General features: G+C 41.8%; 1 protein-coding gene across 2 annotated transcripts in view; it reads right to left on the bottom strand.

Annotated features, from left to right (window-relative positions):
* Positions 1–1,257: 1,257 nt before the first annotated feature.
* Positions 1,258–19,000, bottom strand: part of LRP2 (LDL receptor related protein 2) — a 191,998-nt gene continuing 174,255 nt past the window's right edge. For both annotated transcript variants that reach the window (XM_050916323.1, XM_050916322.1), the window contains 5 exons: positions 11,546–11,675; positions 8,977–9,087; positions 8,684–8,791; positions 4,141–4,212; positions 1,258–2,743 (listed from right to left, as the gene is read on the bottom strand). In XM_050916323.1, coding sequence (XP_050772280.1) covers positions 2,582–2,743; positions 4,141–4,212; positions 8,684–8,791; positions 8,977–9,087; positions 11,546–11,675 — 583 coding nt within the window. In that variant the 3' untranslated portion in view covers positions 1,258–2,581. The remainder of the gene's footprint in view (positions 2,744–4,140; positions 4,213–8,683; positions 8,792–8,976; positions 9,088–11,545; positions 11,676–19,000) is intronic.

The raw sequence follows: 19,000 nt of genomic DNA, 5'->3' as shown, positions 1-19,000 counted from the left end.
CTTCTGAATCACACTTGTATGCAAATCTGCACCATCATTAAAATCAGTTCATGATCACACCCGCATACGTTTTATGAATGGGTACAGATTAAAATAGAGGGTTTGGCTTGAACAACAGTGGATGTGTTTCTCCAAAGCAAAACCTTTGAGTAAGCTGCCTTTCAAAACCAACAGAAAAGCTGTGCCAGCTACACAATATTATTATTCCAGCTGGAGGAGGAATCAAGCACCTACGTGCAGCAAGTCCTATTTTCTCTTGGCACACAGACACCAGAAAGAGCCATGTCATCCAGGTAAAAGGTCAGTTGTCATATTGTGATTCTTGGGTCAAGTATATGGCTAGCACTCCCACAAGAACAGGAATATTAGAAAAACACTTGGCCCAAGAAGACAGACACACCACAAGGATGCAGGGAGACAAAATTTGACTTTTGCAGACATTTCCTTGAACTGGAGGCTTCCAATGTATTTAACAGGTTCAGTTTAACAAAGCCATAGCAAATACATGTGTTGGTCTGAGATCCCGTTTTTGTGCATGTGGATTTTAATTATTACTCTAATATACCTAGATTGACCAACACAGTGACAGGCATTCATCCTCATCAGAAGAGAGATTATTCTGATTATTAGCTCATCATAACAGAGATTACAGGATAGGAACTCATGAAGGATATTAACAATAGCGTTAGCAACATGATAGCGTAGGCATTAACTTGCATGTATTTTGTCCAGGGAGCTCTACAATTACTAGTATGATATGCACGTTGGAGCGTACAAGCCAAAGTTTGGCCTTCTGTGATTTACTGGGAGTGGAGAGCTGAGCAGCCAGAGTACAGGCCTGGAAACCAGAAACTTTCCCCCTCTAATCCCAGTATTGACACCAACTCCTTTTATGGCTTCCAACCAGTCAGTTTCTTTGCCCTCGTTTCACAATCTGTAACTGTGAATAATAGTTTCCTACTTTACAAGGGATGTTGTGAGTATTAATGTTAAAAGGGAATGATTTTCATCTCAGGCTTTACCAAGGTATAACCGACTTCAATAGAGTTCTGATTTAGCCCTCAATGTGCAACTAGGCTCAAATGTTTGGAATGTACAAGTACTTTTATTAGTGTTCTCTAAAGCACTGCTTTTTTTCAGTCTGTACTGAAAACCCCAGATTATGTCAGATTTGTATGGTGCATTAGACTCAATAATTTATGGATTAAGAATATGATAAAATAACACATTTATTAGATTTATTCAGCAGCATCATTTTCCAGTTATCTTTTCTAATCAAAACACATTTCAAAGTCATTACAACAAGCATTCTAAATAGAGAAAGCATATATTTTGAGACCTCAGGCATGAAACAATCAAACAGCAGAAGTCTCATTGATTATAAATTTAGGAACCTGCAGATATATGAGTAACTAGCCAGGAATGCTAAATAACATATTAGAGTTATTCCTGCAGTGGTGCTTAGACTTTCCTTAAATGGTTCATGTTATGGAAACTAAACTGGCTAATTAATGGAAAAGCTGGCAACATGTACAGTATATTCTGATAGATCGTTATGGATATAACCAGATGACCTACAAAGATTGCATCAGTAGAAACTGTTTCCCTTTCTATTAATGTCCACCTCAGGAAATAAATAGTCAATAAAAATTAAATTTTTCACATGAAAAAAGTTGGTTCATTTTTAAATTAACCAGCATCTTTTGTACTTTGCTACCTACTTCATTTAACAGTACAAAGGACTTCCAGAGACTCCAGCCAAGAACAGAGTTATTCCATTGATGATCAGGAGAAAATCTCATTAAATTAAGTATGAAATTACAGCATGGTACTAAAATGTAAATAGATCAACTCTTCCTATGAATGCTGTTAATGGGATATTTTAATTGGAACCTAGAGGGAAAATACGTGTATTATGGATCTGGGGAGGAATTATTTGATTTCAACCAGACAAAATATTTCAAGAACAATATTCTGTGCAGATAGCTATTCAGCCAAAATATGCTGTACTGAATTTTCCATCTTTTGTTTAATATGAGATATACAGAGATAGAGGACAGAGAGATCCATTTTTATATACAGTAGTATATTAAATGGGTAGTAGAGATACACAACACACCAATATAAGTTTAAGAAGGTGCTGTTATAAATACATAGGCTCTAAAAGTTTCTGTAAATCAGAAAACCTCTATATTTACCTTGATTTTTTTTAGTTAAATCATGTATATAATGGATTTATCCCTAAAGATACAACAACCAATTCAAAACAGATTTCTTTAGCTACATCAACAAACAAGATAATCTTTCAAAAATTTACAAATGTACAATATATTTATAACATTACTTTCAGACAGCTTCAGTGCAAAGATATACATATAGTACATCATGATAATTGTTCATAAAAATAGCAGTTGGCATTTGTCAAAAAAACAAGGCATAGCTTCAAAAAACATCTTCAGCTGTTGGCTAAAAGGTGTATATATTTTTTATAAAGCATTTGAATGTGAACCTTTTTCCTTCTGTTTATAAAAAATATATGTGCAAATGGGTATGTCTAATTATTCTCTAACTGATTAACTAGTTATACAACAGAGTCCTCTTTAACAAGATTGGCAGTGTCTTTAAATGTATCCTCTGTTGCTGTATAAGCTAAAGGTGGATCTCTCTTGAGAGTAATCTTAGGAGGCTGTGAAGGAGAGGGGAGAGAGGCATTTTCAGTGTCCCCTTGTTGTTCCTTCTCCATCTGAAACAATCACCATAAAAACCATGGTTTAGCATTAACCATTCACTTTAGGGTTGATTTCAGAATTGCTAAGCATTCATAGCTCTTGTTGAAGTCAGTGAGGTACATGGATACTCAGTCCCTCTGACCATCAGCCCATATATCATTATTTAAACATGGATTTCACCTCAGCAGGCAAAGCTGGGGAAAAAATGAATTACTAAACTAGTCAGGGCTGATCCTGCCAACAATTACTACCATCCATGTATTTAACAATGAGTAATTTTATATGTCTATACGCACTCATTACTGCAGATAATTATTGAGGTAACTAACACTACTTAGGAAGCAGGCATTATCTCAGTAGTGTTTGCTGGGCTGGATCCTTCGCTTTACAAATTCCCACTCACATCTCATACAGTACGGGACAAATAGGGTAAAATTTTCAAAAGCACCTACATGTCTCGAAGCCTAAGTCACATTATCCAAAGTGACTGAGGAGAAGTTACTTTCAATGATACTTAAGCTCCTACATGCCTAATTCACTTATGAAAATAGGACTTAGACTCCTAAGTCACTCCTGAGCATTTGAAAATTTTATCCACAGTGAGACTCTTGATCTGGCCCCTTTATGCTGGATAAAATGGCCTTAAGCACCAGTGTCCCACCAGGGGAGAATTACCCTGATGCAGGCACTGCAGAAGACGACTGTACAGCTGCCTTACAAGAACCACCTCACAAGCATGCCAAGGGTGGGTTTGAGGATAGAGGGGAGAACTCAGAGCTGAGCCACAGCTTTCAGCACTTCAGAGATTCTGGGCAGTGATGTGACTCACAGGGCAGTGCCAGGGGCTGTTGTAATTTAGTCTTTGTCTACACTGCACTTTTGTCAGTGAAACTTTCGTCATTCAGGCATGTGAAAATACACATGCTCCTGAACGACAAGTTTTATTGAGGAAAAGTGCCGGTGTGAACAGTGCTGTGTTGGTGGGAGAAAGCTACCACCTCTTGTTGGGGGTGGATTTATTTTGTCGGTGGGAGAGCTCTCTCATGCCAGTAAAGAGCAGCTACACTCCCCACCTTTTGGCGGCATGGCACAGCTGTGTCGCTAACAGGTGCCTCATGTAGACATAGCCTTAGATAGCCCTGGGGACTTATGCCAGCAGCTTCTTCAGCCCCAGGAACAGCCTAAGGTTGGGAGGGCGTAACTGTGGCTTTAAATCCACCCCAGCCCCTTTTCCCCATGCTGCATGTTCTGTGCTGTGCCTCTTACTGGTGCAGCACAGACTCTTACCCATAATCTTTATACTGTGAAAACAAACGTTAATTCATGCTTCCCACACCACAAGAACCAGCCCCGCTCGTGAGCTAGGTGAAAAGTGCAGGCTGAGAATGAGAGTGATACAATTCAGAGTTACCTCTGCATAGACTGGATTTTCAAAATTAGTACTTAGTTTCAGTTTTCTTTTGAAGAAACTCCACTTTGTTTCCTGAAAGATAAAAATAATAGAACTTTACTAATAAACTCTTTAGCAGAACAGTTTCTCCCCTTTCATTTTCAAAATAATAATATTGTTGAGGGAGGGTTTTCAATAGCATTTCCTACTGGCTATATCCGTAAGTGATTTTATTCAGGAAACTGTCAACCCATCACCATTTTATTTATTTATTTGTTTTTAATATGTTCTTCTGATGTAATTTTTTTAAAGCCTATCTCAGATTCTAAGTGCTTTAACAATCGTTAACATGGCAACCCACCTGTAAAGGAAGAAACGAAAAATGTAATAGCACAGTTAAAGTGTCGAAAAATGTCATTTCTCCTTAAGAGTACAGGCATTGCAAGTTTGGGGTTTTCTGAAGGCTCATCAGAAAAAAACATATCAGATGGAACTCATAGACTCATAGACTTTAGGGTCAGAAGGGACCAATATGATCATCTAGTCTGACCTCCTGCACAAAGCAGGCCACAGAATCCCACCCATCCACTTCTATAACAAACCTCTAACCTATGTCTGAGTTATTGAAGTCTTCAAATTGTGGTTTGAAGACCTCAAGCTGCAGAGAATCCACCAGCAAGTGACCCATGCCCCACACTGCAGAGGAAGGCGAAAAACCTCCAAGGCCTCTGCCAATCTGCCCCGGAGGAAAATTCCTTCCCGACCCCAAATATGGCGATCAGCTAAACCTTGAGCATATGGGCAAGACTCACCAGCCAGCACTCAGGAAAGAATTCTCTGCAGTAACTCAGATCCCATCCCATCTAACATCCCATCACAGACCACTGGGCATACTTACCTGCTGATAATCAAAGATCAATTGCCAAAATTAAGCTATCCCATCATACCATCCCTTCCATAAACTTATCAAGCTTAGTCTTAAAGCCAGATATGTCTTTTGCCCCCACTACTCCCCTTGGAAGGCTGTTCCAGAACTTCACTCCTCTAATGGTTAGAAACCTTCGTCTAATTTCAAGTCTAAACTTCCTAGTGTCCAGTTTATACCCATTTGTTCTTGTGTCTACATTGGTACTAAGCTTAAATAATTCCTCTCCCTCCCTAATATTAATCCCTCTGATATATTTATAAAGGGCAAGCATATCTCCCTTCAACCTTCTTTTGGTTAGGCTAAACAAGCCAAGCTCTTTGAGTCTCCTTTCATAAGACAGGTTTTCCATTCCTCGGATCATCCTAGTAGCCCGTCTCTGAACCTGTTTCAGTTTGAATTCATCCTTCTTAAACATGGGAGACCAAAACTGCACACAGTATTCCAGATGAGGTCTCATCAGTGCCTTGTATAACGGAACAAACACCCACAAATCATACCTGAAATGGCTAGTTATATTATTATTCCTGACACGGCCTCTAATCCTTCACCAGTCAACCAGCCACAGAAGGCAATTCAGTGGATCTTTTCAGGACAGGGAAAATTAGCCAGGTTTTCACTACCACTCAATTAATTCTTATTTTAATTCACCATATGGGCTAACAGTCATCTCCCTAAACCTACCTTTTAATACTCAATAATGTCATTCAAATGAGTTCATCTTAGACTATTTCCCCTTCACCCCTGTTTTGTTGTTAGCATTATTTTCTTATTTGTAATACAGCAGCAGCTCGCAGGGGTTCTCAAACTGGGGGTTGGGACCTCTCAGGGGGTTGCAAGGTTATTACATGGGGGGTAATCTGTCAGCCACCACCCCAAACCCTGCTTTGGCTCCAGCATTTATAATGGGGTAAAATATATAAAAAGTGTTTTTAATTTCTAATGGGGAGGGTTGCACTCAGAGGCTAGCTCTGTGAAAAGGGTCACCAATAAAAAAGTTTGAGAGCCACTGAGCTAGAGGCCCCAATGGAAATCAGGGCCCCACTGTTCTAGGCACTTCACAAACAAATGGAAAGAGACAGCCGCAAAAGAGCTCATATTCGAAGTAGACAAGACAGAAGAAGGGAAGGAGGGAAAGAGAGGTCAGGCAAGTCAGTAGCAGAGCTTAGAATAGAGCCCAGTTCTCTTGGGATTCTGTCCAGTTTCTAATCTAATAGGCCAATTGTTGCTATTTTAACTAAAGCAGTATCCACAAGGTAAGATGACAGCAGATAAAATGACAACATTTATTTATAGAGAATAACACTCCAATGGACTCTATGCAAATCAAATGGAAAAGAAAAAACAGGTGTGAAATTATAAAATGAGAAATTACTGTAACGACTGAGCAACACTCAAGTATATGCAGGGATACAAGGTCTCGTGAGCTCTGCCTGGAAACTCAGGTCCACCCACAAGGAGAAAATTGTAGAATCAGGCCCTAAATGAACGCTGACCTGTAAAGAGCCACATCACTAACTAAAGTAATTCAATAGATTTCTCTTAGCCTCAGTTTCCAGAGGAGTTCCAGGGATGCTATATCATTCTGCAGCATCAGCATTTACACTCGCATGCTGTTGACTCAATAGGAAGGATAACTTAGCATCTAAGCTAAGCACTCAGCCTTTCAGTCCACTCACCAGATAAGCCTAGGACTTTGCTTCCACCACAAGCAAAACTCTATCCTGATTGCCTTAATGGACTTCCTCTGCTCCTCAAGAAAACTTCAAAAATATGCATGTTGTTATCGTTACCTTAGCAACAAGCATGCAGCCAGCAAAATATTCTCTGGCATATGTCCACTGAAATTCATAGTGAGCCTCAATTCGTAATTTATGTGAGAGATGAGCTGAAGAGATATGATAGCCTTTGCTTATATGTATTCTCAGAAATAATAATGTGACTTCCAGGAATCACATGACTAAGTTAGGCAAGAAAATACTCAACAATACTTGAAACAAACGTTCTGTGCGCAGGTGATGCATGAAATTGCAATGTTTAATGTTGCTATGGTCATAAATAGAATATAAAAACATGAGTAAACTACACAAATGATAAACCTCTTACATTTTCATTACAATGAATCAGATTTTAGATCAAAGTGTAGTGTTACTGTCTATGAAAAACCAAACTATTTTTATGCAGATGTATTTCAGTAGGGATTTGTTTGTTAATTGCTGAATATATGAATGTTTATTAAAAAAAATCACTTATCTTGTGAGTGGGAGGGAACAGATCCTCAGCTGGTGAAGGCTGTCATAGTTCCACTATTGTCAACAGAGCTATGGCAATTTACACTAGCTGAGGATCTCCCTTCTCACATTGCAACTTTCATGCTGAGAGAAGGCCCTGAAAAGAGAGGGTTACAATGAAAACACTGGTAGGCTCTTCACTGTAGAGGTACAAATACTGCCATTCAAATGCACTTTCAACGTCACAAGCATAGCCAGTGCTGGAGAGCAACAGAGAGAACTCTGTGAAGCCATCTGGGGCTGAAACAGTCTTAGCAGGAAATAAAACTTGACAAATTTTAGCAGCTGGTTCCTACAACTGTCAAGCATATTCAGTATTCAGAAGTGTTGGCATCTGTGCTGCAGAGATAGGGAAGAAGAGTAAATAGGATTATGGGCCACATCCTTTGAGGTACAGACACTTTCTGTGAGGTGCCAAATGCCCTCAACTCCTTTTTAAAGGTTTGTCTAAATGGCTGTAAACCAGATTTAAAGGGATGTAAGAGCGTCCATACACAGAGTCATATTGGTTTAACTAAACCAGTGCCCCCATCATATCTTTAGTTAAACTGGTGCAAGTTCTTGGGTAGATCAGGTGCCTAAGGGTATGTCTACACTGCAATTAAAAACACACAGCTGGCCCATGCCAGCTAACTTGGACTAAGAGGCTCGGGCTAAGGGGCTGTTTGACTGGGGTGTAGACATTCAGGATTAGGCTGGAGCCTGGGCTCTAGGACCTTGAGAGATCAGAGGGTCCCAGAACTCAGGTTGCAGCCGGAGCCCGAACATCTACACCACAATTAAGCAGCCTCTTAAGCACCATGAGCCTGAGTCAGCAGGCATGAGCCAGCTGCAGGTTTATAACTGCAGTGTAGACATTTAATCCCTATGGCAGTGCTGTGTTGGAACTGTGCATAGCATGATCTCTGCACTTCATGAGGAGGCAAACTCTGCATAGACTGTAAATAGACTAACATGAAGTGGATTCTTGAGGTGGACAAGAGAAGAGAAAGCTTGCAGAGATGCTTTGACAAAAGCCTTGTATATGAGGTTGAAGAAGAGCTTGCATGCTGGAATAGCAACAGCAGAGAGGATGAACTGCAGCCTTGTTACTGTCATATAACGCCTGATTAGTTGGACTTTGTGCAGTGAGATGTTTCAATTTCACTCCAGGTCATTATTTTATGCAAAGTGAAAATTATATTGCACATCTTTCCTGCATTAGGTGTGAGAGTTCAGATACCCTAACACTGATCACAAATAAAACAGTGCTCTGGGTATGCAGCACTAAAGGGTTTTCAAAGACTAAGAACATTACAGCAATGAATTAGCTGCAGCTCTAAAAAATTTTAAAGCACAACTGTGTTACCTGTGTTGTTTCTGTACTTGCAGGAGGTTGCTGTGCACTAGCAGATATTGCAGCAGAGTAGACAGGATTTTCAAAATTCTCATTTTCCTCACTATCAGATGCGGTTACCTGTTTGTAAAAATAATTTAAAAGGGTTATACAGATCCTAGTATTGATCAGAAAAAGTTAAGACCCACAGACAAGGACTGATATAATAATGAAAAAAGAAATTGGAGAAAGAAAGATCCAGTGCATAGAAGAGGAATAAGGATGTAAGAAGAAGGAAAGAAGAAAAGCAACACTCGATTTCTTACACATGGAGGCTGAGCTACATTTACTACACTGGCTCCACCTTCTCTGGTTATATACATTGGATTTTCAAACGTGACTGGCTGCTTCCCTGACTCCACAGCAAAGTTTTCATTCTGTGAAAAAAACCCACAGTATAATATACAGCTAACATAGCCAGCACTTTGTAATCTAATCCTTTACCTCAGGGAGAAATACATTTTTATTTTTGTAAAGTTATATATGAAACTCAATGTGTAACTTTACCATGCATTATTCCGCTCAATGACTTGTTAATTGTCTATCAGATCACCACTGAGTACATCACATTCAAAGCCTGAACACATAATAATGGCTCATAGTCCATTTCATAGCTAAGCAAAAAAGAAACATTTCAATAATTTACTCAAAATGTGTTACAAAGCGGAAGGATGGCTTCCACAAAGGAAGCCTTCAGGAGCAAGGAAATGTCAAAGGAAGCATAATCCCCAAACAGGTGTTTCACTGTAGAGGCTTCAACATGACATACAAATTAACCATTGGTATCTGAAATATTAAAGAATAGGATCAATTCACATTGCCCTAGCAGGGAGATTGCTATATTTTTCTGCAGAAACATAAGTTTATCTGATCATTTAAAAACCTCTGAATTAAGTTAGAAAGACACCATTTTGCATTCCTGCAGAGCATAATATAAATGGCAGCTACTTCACACAGCTACTGTGCCAGACCTGAGCAGTGGCTGCAGTGCTCTGGGTAGATGTATAAAGATGCTGCCAGAAACAGTGTTTAATGTTTGGCGGACTGAGCCCTGGGCTAGTCCCCAGGGGCAGATTAGAGCAACACGAAGGCCTCTCCAAATGCCCTGGTTTGCCAAGCATTGCTTGGGGATAGGTTTGCCCTGGCCACGCCCCTTTTCCCCCAGGTCACAATTCCTTGCCAGCAGCCAGGAGGGTGAGGGTGGACAGCAATTACTATGGCAATTCTCAAGCACCTGAGGATTGCCCCAGCACTGGAGAATTCTCAAGTGACCATAGTGATGCAGAGGATCCAGTCTGAATGATTTCAGAGTCTTACAGCATTTTTATATGTGACTTTCTGTTTCAGATTTAGCTAGCCACAACACTATCTGGGTATGTCTTCATTGCAAATTTAACTCAGGGTATTGGCACTTGCATGAGCTGGCTCCAGGGAGACTGGCCACACTGAAATAACAGTTGAGCTGCTGTGTCCACACTGGCACTGAGCTCAATTATGTGTGTTTCTTTCTGCAACAGTAAGCTGAACCGCTTTATGAGTTCTTTCCCAGCGAATTGTGGGAGAGCTTGTCTGTCCTTTCTGGGCACAGGGACGGATTGTGGGCAGGCACTGGAGGACTAGCAGTACTTGAGTGGTTCTAATCTGCATTCACGTGACAGAGTGATTGTGTCAGCAGCTAACAGCCAGGGCCGGTTCTAGGCACCAGCAAACCAAGCACGTTCTTGGGGCGGCACACTTCAAGAGGCGGCATTCCGGCCTTTTTGTTTGCTTCAGTGGCACTCTGGCTTTTTTTTTTTTTTTTTTGCTTGCTTGGAGCTTGGGACGCAAAAAACCTAGAGCCAGCCCTGCTAACAGCAGCTAGTTGTACTCTGTGTTGGTGTATACCAACCCCACACTGGGCCTGCAGGTAAATGAGAGCCTGTGGGCGCAATCAGCCTCCTATCCGCTACACCTGCAGTAAATGTCGAACCTGGAGGGAAAAGTTAAAAGAGTTGAACCTGGCTTGGTTAGGGCCTGACCAGGAAAGAGAGCAAATCTTTGGCTCTCACTCAATGAGAGAAGCCTGGTTGGAGTTAGGGAGTGGAGGGGGATAGCTAGCAGACACAGCACCCCTGAAGGAAGGTATATCTGCAGCAGGGAGCCCAAGAGAGCTGGGAAGCAGCGGCAGGAAGTGAGCTTGCCTAGGATTCTGGATGCTGGTGGAGGGGCCAGCAGGGAGCAATTCACAGTTTTATCATGTAAGACTCAAAAAACAGTGCTATTTCTCAGACAGGGCAATATGTCAGCCTGGATAAAATATGACGTCTCAAAAACTGATAGAAACATTCAGGTTTTGCACAGACTTCCAGCGGCAGTGAATTTCACAAGTTTACAGTCTGATGCAGAAAGTTGTATTTCCTGTGACTGTTCTGAATATTATGTCTGAAGCCTCAGTTATGTATAATATTACTGGGGACAGGAAGTGGGGAACCTTTGTAACTTGCCCATTTTTACCTGTTCCATGAGATGCCCAAGTACACAAAGACCTTTGCAGGGAGTCTAGTAATATCTGTAGAATTACAGGACTAAAGTACCTATGCATTCCCTTGATGATATGCTGAAGTATTTCCAGAGTGATTAATTTAATTTCTATCACATAAATCTTGATAAAAGTATATTATCAGATAACACTTTTTGATTTCACTTCTTTAGAGTAACCTAATTCAATATTCACTTCTTTGTTTGTAGTGCATTTATCATCTCATTGTCTTGCTGTATAACATTCTTGCATTTGATACACAAAACAGCTACAAAAGAAGGGAAAATGTTTAAGATGATTTTGGATTTGAGCCTTACCATCTGCATTGCTCTGTCTATAGTAGAATCAGCTCCGAAGCCAGACACACCGATGTCCATACTCACATCTGCTCCAGATCGGAAGGTCACCCCATTGCCATTTTCAGTGGACTTTACAAGGCTGCTTAAGCTTCAAAAATAAAAAATCAATTATTTGGACAGTAACCTTTACAATCAAATGTTCTGTGTGACTGTTGCTAGGAAACTTGAAACATTCTCTCTATAGGCCAACTCCAGAAGCCTTACTTATTCTTCACTTCAGCGAACCTCTCACTGAATACAATGGCAGTTCTGGCCGAATAAGGAGTAAGAACCTCAGGGTTTGGTTATATGTAAGATATACTGAGTCATTAAGAAAGAAAAGGTATGACGACTACAATTTGGTTAGCCTTATTTTCAATTTTGTTTTCCTGACAAATTCATAACTCCATTGTCTTTTTGAAATATTTTTGTCATAAGCAGATAGTTAAGCATTAATGTCTCTTTTACCTGTAAAGGGTTAACAAACAGTGAACCTGAAACACCTGACAAGAGGACCAATCAGGAGACAAGATACTTTCAAATCTCGGTGGAGGGAAGCCTTTGTTTGTGTTTTTTGAGTTTTGCTCTATTCTCTCTGGATTCTGAGAGGGGCTAGACATGTAAGCAGATATCTCCAAATTTCTGAAACAGCCTCTTCTGTTCAATTTAGTAAGTACCAATTAGGAAAGGTGGTTTAGTCTTTTTATTTGTTTTCTTTATTTGCAAATGTGTATTTTGCTGGAAGGATTGTATTTGTCCTGGGGGAAGACTTGGCCAACCAGGTAAAGCGGGCCAAGAGGGTGGGAATGGTTACACGCAGCCAAGCCAGGCAAGCTTCCAGACCCATCTCTGTTCCTCAGCCATCCACAAGGGGCCCATCTGTGTTATCAGAGACTCAGACGGAGGTAGTGGACCTGGATCCCTGCCAACAACTGAAACAGCCCCAGTGCCTCCAGTCCCAGACCCGGAACTGGAAAAGCAACCAGCACCAGCACCAGCGATTGCAAACCAATCTTCAACCCCAACACCAGAGGGCACCAGCGAGCCTGAACTGGCCGAAGCAGCAGACAACCATACCCAAGAGGCTCAGCCAGAGCCTGAAATACCACCTGGTGCACCAGCGGAGAGCAGTTCACCATCAACAAAAACAACCTCATCACCTACATCGCTTCCAGAGGGACCAAGCCCAAGCCCACAGTCTAAGATGGAACTGGTGTCTCCAGCCTCAAGGGAACAGTTCAAGACTGAGCAGGAAGCAGACGACAGCCTTAAGAAAGCTTGGGCGGCGGCACGAAGCACCCCACCGCCTCTCAGCTCTTCTAACCAATCCCGGTTTGTTGTAGAACAAGGACTTTTATACAAGGAGATTCTTTCTGATGGACACCAGGAAGACTGGCATCCGCAAAAACAGTTGGTGGTTCCAACTAAGTACTGGGGGAAGCTCTTAAGCTTAGCCCAAGATCATCCCAGTGGCCATGCTGGGGTGAACAGAACCAAAGACAGGTTGGGGAAGTCCTTCCACTGGGAAGGGATGGGCAAGGACATTGCCAAGTATGTCTGGTCTTGTGAGGTGTGCCAAAAAGTGTGAAAGCCCCAAGACCAGGTCAAGGCCCCTCTCCAGCCACTCCCCATAATTGAGGTCCCATTTCAGTGAGTAGCTGTGGATATTCTGGGTCCTTTCCCAAAAAAGACACCCAGAGGAAAGCAGTATATACTGACTTTTGTGGACTTTGCTACCCGATGGCCGGAAGCAGTAGCTCTAGGCAACACTAGGGCTAAAGCTGTGTGCCAGGCCCTAACAGACATTTTTTGCCAGGGTAGGTTGGCCATCCAATATCCTTACAGATTCAGGGACAAATTTCCTGGCAGGGACCATGAAAGAACTGTGGGAAACTCATGGGGTGAATCACTTGGTTGCCACCCCGTACCACCATCAAACCAATGGCCTGGTAGAGAGGTTTAATGGAACTTTGGGGGCCATGATACGTAAATTCGTGAATGAACACTCCAATGACTGGGATCTAGTGTTGCAGCAGTTACTTTTTGCCTACAGGGCTGTACCACATCCCAGTTCACGGTTTTCACCGTTTGAACTTGTGTATGGCCATGACGTTAAGGGGCCATTACAGTTGGTGAAGCAGCAATGGGAGGGGTTTACGCCTTCTCCAGGAACTAACATTCTGGACTTTGTAAGCAACCTACAAAGCACCCTCCGACACTCTTTAGCCCTTGCTAAAGAAAACCTAAAGGATGCTCAAAAAGAGCAAAAGGCCTGGTATGATAAACATACCAGAGAGTGTTCCTTCAAGGTAGGAGACCAGGTTATGGTCTTGAAGGCGCAACAGGCCCATAAGATGGAAGCATCATGGGAAGGGCCATTCATGGTCCAAGAGCGCCTGGGAGCTATTAACTACCTCATAGCATTTCCCAATTCCTCCCTAAAGCCCAGAGTGTACCATGTTAATTCTCTCAAGCCTTTCTATTCCAGAGACTTACAGGTTTGTCAGTTTACAGCCCAGGGAGGAGATGACGCTGAGTGGCCTGAAGGTGTCTACTACGAAGGAAAAAGTGACGGTAGTGTGGAAGAGGTGAACCTTTCCACAACCCTGGAACATCTGCAGCAGCAACAGATCGAGGAGCTGTGCACTAGCTTTACCCCATTGTTCTCAGCCACCCCAGGACGGACTGAATGGGCATACCACTCCATTCACACAGGTAATGCTAACCCAGTTAGAATCCCACCCTACCGAGTGTCTCCTCATGCCCAAGCTGCTATAGAACGGGAGATCCAAAACATGCTACAGATGGGTATAATCCGCTCATCTACCAGTGCATGGGCATCTCCAGTGCTTCTGGTACCCAAACCAGATGGGGAAATACGCTTTTGCGTGGATTACCATAAGCTAAATGCAGTAACTCGTTCAGACAACTATCCAATGCCAAGCACTGATGAGTTATTGGAGAAGTTGGGACGTGCCCAGTTCATATCTACAATAGACTTAACCAAGGGGTATTGGCAAGTACCGCGAGATGAACCTGCCAAGGAAAGGTCAGCATTCATCACCCATGCAGGAGTGTATGAATTTAATGGGCTTCCTTTCGGGCTACGAAATGCACCTGCCACCTTCCAAAGGCTGGTAGACGGTCTACTAGCAAGATTGGGAGAATATGCAGTTGCCTAGCTCGATGATGTGGCCGTTTTTTCTGATTCATGGCCCGAACACCTAGAACACCTGGAAAAAGTCTTTGAATGCATCAGGCAGGCAGGACTAACTGTTAAGGCCAAAAAGTGTCAAATAGGCCAAAACAGAGTGACTTACCTGGGACACCAGGTGGGTCGAGGAACCATAAACCCCCTACAGGCCAAGGTGGATGCTATCCAAATGTGGCCTGTCCGAAAGTCAAAGAAACAGGTCCAATCCTTCTTAGGCTTGGCCGGGTATTACAGGTGATTTGTACCACACTACAGCCAAATCGCTGCCCCACTGACCGACCTGACCAAAAAGACCCAGCCGAATGCAGTTAAGTGGACTGATGAGTGTCAAAAGGCCTTTACCCAGCTTAAGGCGATGCTCATGTCTGACCCTGTGCTACGGGCCCCGGACTTTGACAAACCATTCCTAGTAACCACAGATGTATCTGAGCGTGGTGTAGGAGCAGTTCTCATGCAGGAAGGACTGGATCACAACTTCCATCCTGTCATGTTTCTCAGCAAGAAACTGTCTGAGAGGGAAAGCCACTGGTCCATCAGTGAAAAGGAATGCTATGCCATTGTGTACGCCCTGGAAAAGCTACGCCCATACATTTGGGGACGGCGGTTCCAGCTACAAACCGACCATGCTGCGCTAAAATGGCTTCATATTGCCAAGGGAAACAACAAAAAACTGCTTCGATGGAGTTTAGCTCTCCAAGATTTTGATTTTGAAATTCAACACATTTCAGGAGCTTCGAACAAAGTAGCTGATGCACTCTCCTGTGAAAGTTTCCCAGATTCCACTGGTTAAAAATTGTCCTTCAAATGTAGAAAGTCTTGTAGTTTACATACTTAGTAGTATATGTAAAGGTGCATGTGTTGTATTAATCTGTTTCTTCTAAAGTTCTAGGAAGAAATCACCGCCAGTGAGGTTCCCCACTGTCTGCGATTTGGGGGGCATGTCATAAACAGATAGTTAAGGGTTAATGTCTCTTTTACCTGTAAAGGTTTAACAAACAGTGAACCTGAAACACCTGACAAGAGGACCAATCAGGAGACAAGATACTTTCAAATCTCGGTGGAGGGAAGCCTTTGTTTGTGTTTTTTGGGTTTTCCTCTGTTCTCTCTGGGTTCTGAGAGGGGCCAGACATGTAAGCAGATATCTCCAAATTTCTGAAACAGCCTCTTCTGTTCAATTTAGTAAGTACCAATTAGGAAAGGTGGTTTAGTCTTCTTATTTATTTTCTTTATTTGCCGATGTGTATTTTGTGGGAAGGATTGTATTTGTGCTGGGGGGAGGATTTTCTCTAGTGTCTATAAGCTGAAAGACACTGTAACATTTGCCATCTTAATTTTTCAGAGACAACTTGTATTGTTTTTCTTTCTTTTATTAAAAGCTTTTCTTTTTTAGAACCTGATTGATTTTTTGGTTATCTTGTGTAAGACCCCAGGGAAGAGAGTCTGCACTCACCAGGGAATTGGTGGGAGGAAGGAGAGAAGGAGGGAGGAAAAGCCTGATTTCTCTGTGTTAAGATTACTGTCTCTCTCTCAGGGAGAATCTGGGAGGGGGAGAGAAGGACGAGGGGAAGGTGAACTCCTCTCTGTTTTAAGATTCAAGGAGTTTGAATCACAGTGATCTTCCAGGGTAACCCAGGGAGGGGAAGCCTGGGAGAGGCAACGGTGAGGGAAAGGGTTTACTTTCCTTGTGTTAAGATCCATGGGGTCTGGGTCTTGGGGTCTCCTGGGAAGGTTTTGGGGGGGACCAGAGTGTACCAGGCACTGCAAGTCCTGGTTGGTGGCAGCACTACAAGTTCTAAGCTGGTAATTAAGCTTAGGGGAATTCATGCTGGTACCCCATCTTTTGGATGCTAAGGTTCAGAGTGGGGACTCATACCATGACAATTTTACTATTCAATAGCATAATTTTTATTAAAACCTTAGGGCCAGTTTTCCACAGGGCAAAAGCCCAAAGCATACCCAAAAATGTCATTACAATTGTATATCTAACTGGAGGATAAAATTTCAGGAATTGTCTGTATACATTAGTTGTCTATGCATACAAATAATCATTTAGATTCCCCATGGATATTTTCATGTAACTGCCCAATTTGCACATGAAATTGTGATAACTGCAGGTGCAATTTAGGCTTGCAATTGTATGAGCAATGTTAGAAATTGGGTGAGAGGAAGAGTATCAGTTCTAAGTAATATGAACTGTGGCCTTACACATGAAGATATTAGCAGTGGTCAAAAACAGGACCTTCAGCAACTAAAAGAGAGGCCTTCACTATAGAGTTAACTCAGGTTATCTACACTCGAGTTACTTCTCTCGAGTTAACCTGGCTTGAGTGAAAGTACCCACACTGCTAAATAACATTAAAGTTGCTTAGTCCACACTGGCATTGACCTCACTCATGTGTGGCAATAAGACTTCTGGGGGCACATCACATGGTTCTTTGCATGTAAGTAAGTTGAGCTGCTCTATGAATTCTTTCCCAATGAACTGTGGGATAGCTTGTCTGTCCTTTCAAGGGGATTGTGGGAAGGTATTGGAGGACTAGCAGCACTCAAGTGGAGCCAGCCAATGTCCATGTTGCAGAGTGTTGTGTTAACAGCTGATAACTGTGCTACCTTGAGCTTTAGACTATAACCTCTGATGGGCTAGTCATTTCAAGTTAAAAGCACCACCATACTCCAAACAAGGATTTTTGTGTGTGGACTGGATTTAAGTTGGGAGCAACACTCAGCTTATAATTCAAGTACACTTTATAGTGAAGACAAGCTCTATGTGTTGAGCTAAAAGAGAATTCCTTTAGATGTCTGTAGCAGGCTTTTATAGTTGCTGGAACCACCAACAGAAGACACAACCACATGCACTGAGCCAGCGCATTACATAGGGAGAGCCTATTAGGAGGAGTTGAACAATGACAGACTTTAGCGCTAGGCCATACTCATTGAAAAAGATTTTAAAATGAGAACCAGTAGTTAGAGGACTAAGATTTAGAACTCTATTTCTGTGGACCCCATTTTCATGGAAATTGACAATAGAAAAAGGCAGGTAAGTGTTTTAAAACTTTCACTTACTCAGTATCTGGTGATGCAATGACCATTTCCATGAAATAACGCAGAAACAGAATATTACTGTCAGCAACCAACAGTTAGAACTCTAACACTTGCTCTCAGGGCTGATCTACAACAGTTTTGCACTCATTTAGCTGTATCAGATCAGAAACTAATATGATGACGTTCGTGTAATCACTAGTGTGGACGCAGTTATAAAGATATAGAAGTGTGTATATGGGGGTTGCTTGTTTTGGCATACCAAGACAAACACTTTTTTATGAGTATAACTAGGTCCGGGTCTACTTTACAAGTTTCATTGACTTAATTATAATGGTTTGAAACATTGGTTCAAACAGTGTGTGTGTAGACTAGCACCCAGCCATGTGCACACACACACGTTTGATCTGCAGCTGAAAGTGTCATTTCTCACCCATGTACTTCCAGAACCAATTTTAAGTTTGAAAGAAAAAAAGAGTAAATGTTTTAAATAAAATAGATATTTTCAAAGAAATGTTTAAAAACCTGCTTGTGCTCTGAGTCCCTTCTTTTTAGAAGTATTGTTTTCATCTCCCTTTTTTCACTTTAAAATGTCAAACTTTTTTAAAAAATGATAACAATTCATGAAGTTGAATTTCACTGGATTGCTGTGCTTCTCAGGTGGCCAGTGATCTGACAGAGGTCTCCTGCCTGTCATAAACATGAAATGTGGGTATTTGGCCTAGCATCCCTTGCAGGTAAGTACAACATTACAGAAGAGCTCAGCCTTCTAATGGTTAAAGAGTTCCTGTATCTAACTTGTCTGAGTTGTAGTCTTACAACCTTTGATAAAGTAATTAAAATAAACATATTTAGCCATCCCTCTGAACTCAATACCTAGTCTAATATCCAGTTAAAAAGCATATTGTATTTATTTATGTGAAAACTAATTGGGGCCCAGAGTAGTGTGACAATATGGTAATCTTTGTTGTCAGGTATGACCAGCTTTGTTATTAACTGTAAGCATAAATCTTTAGGAATTGCTTTAACCCTGCACTTTCCTTGTGTCTGTAGAACAGGATTTCTCAAACTGGGGGTTGCGAGCTGCCAGCCTCCCCCCCGCCCTGCCCTACCCCAGCCCCAGCCCCACTTAAGAAACATTCAGTCACAAATGTAAACATCTGATCTACAAATGTAATCAA

This window comes from Gopherus flavomarginatus, chromosome 10 (assembly GCF_025201925.1).
Source record: "Gopherus flavomarginatus isolate rGopFla2 chromosome 10, rGopFla2.mat.asm, whole genome shotgun sequence".
NCBI classification, from domain to species: domain Eukaryota; kingdom Metazoa; phylum Chordata; order Testudines; family Testudinidae; genus Gopherus; species Gopherus flavomarginatus.
Note: the sequence above shows the minus strand (reverse complement) of the source record. Positions and strands in the feature narration are given on the sequence as shown.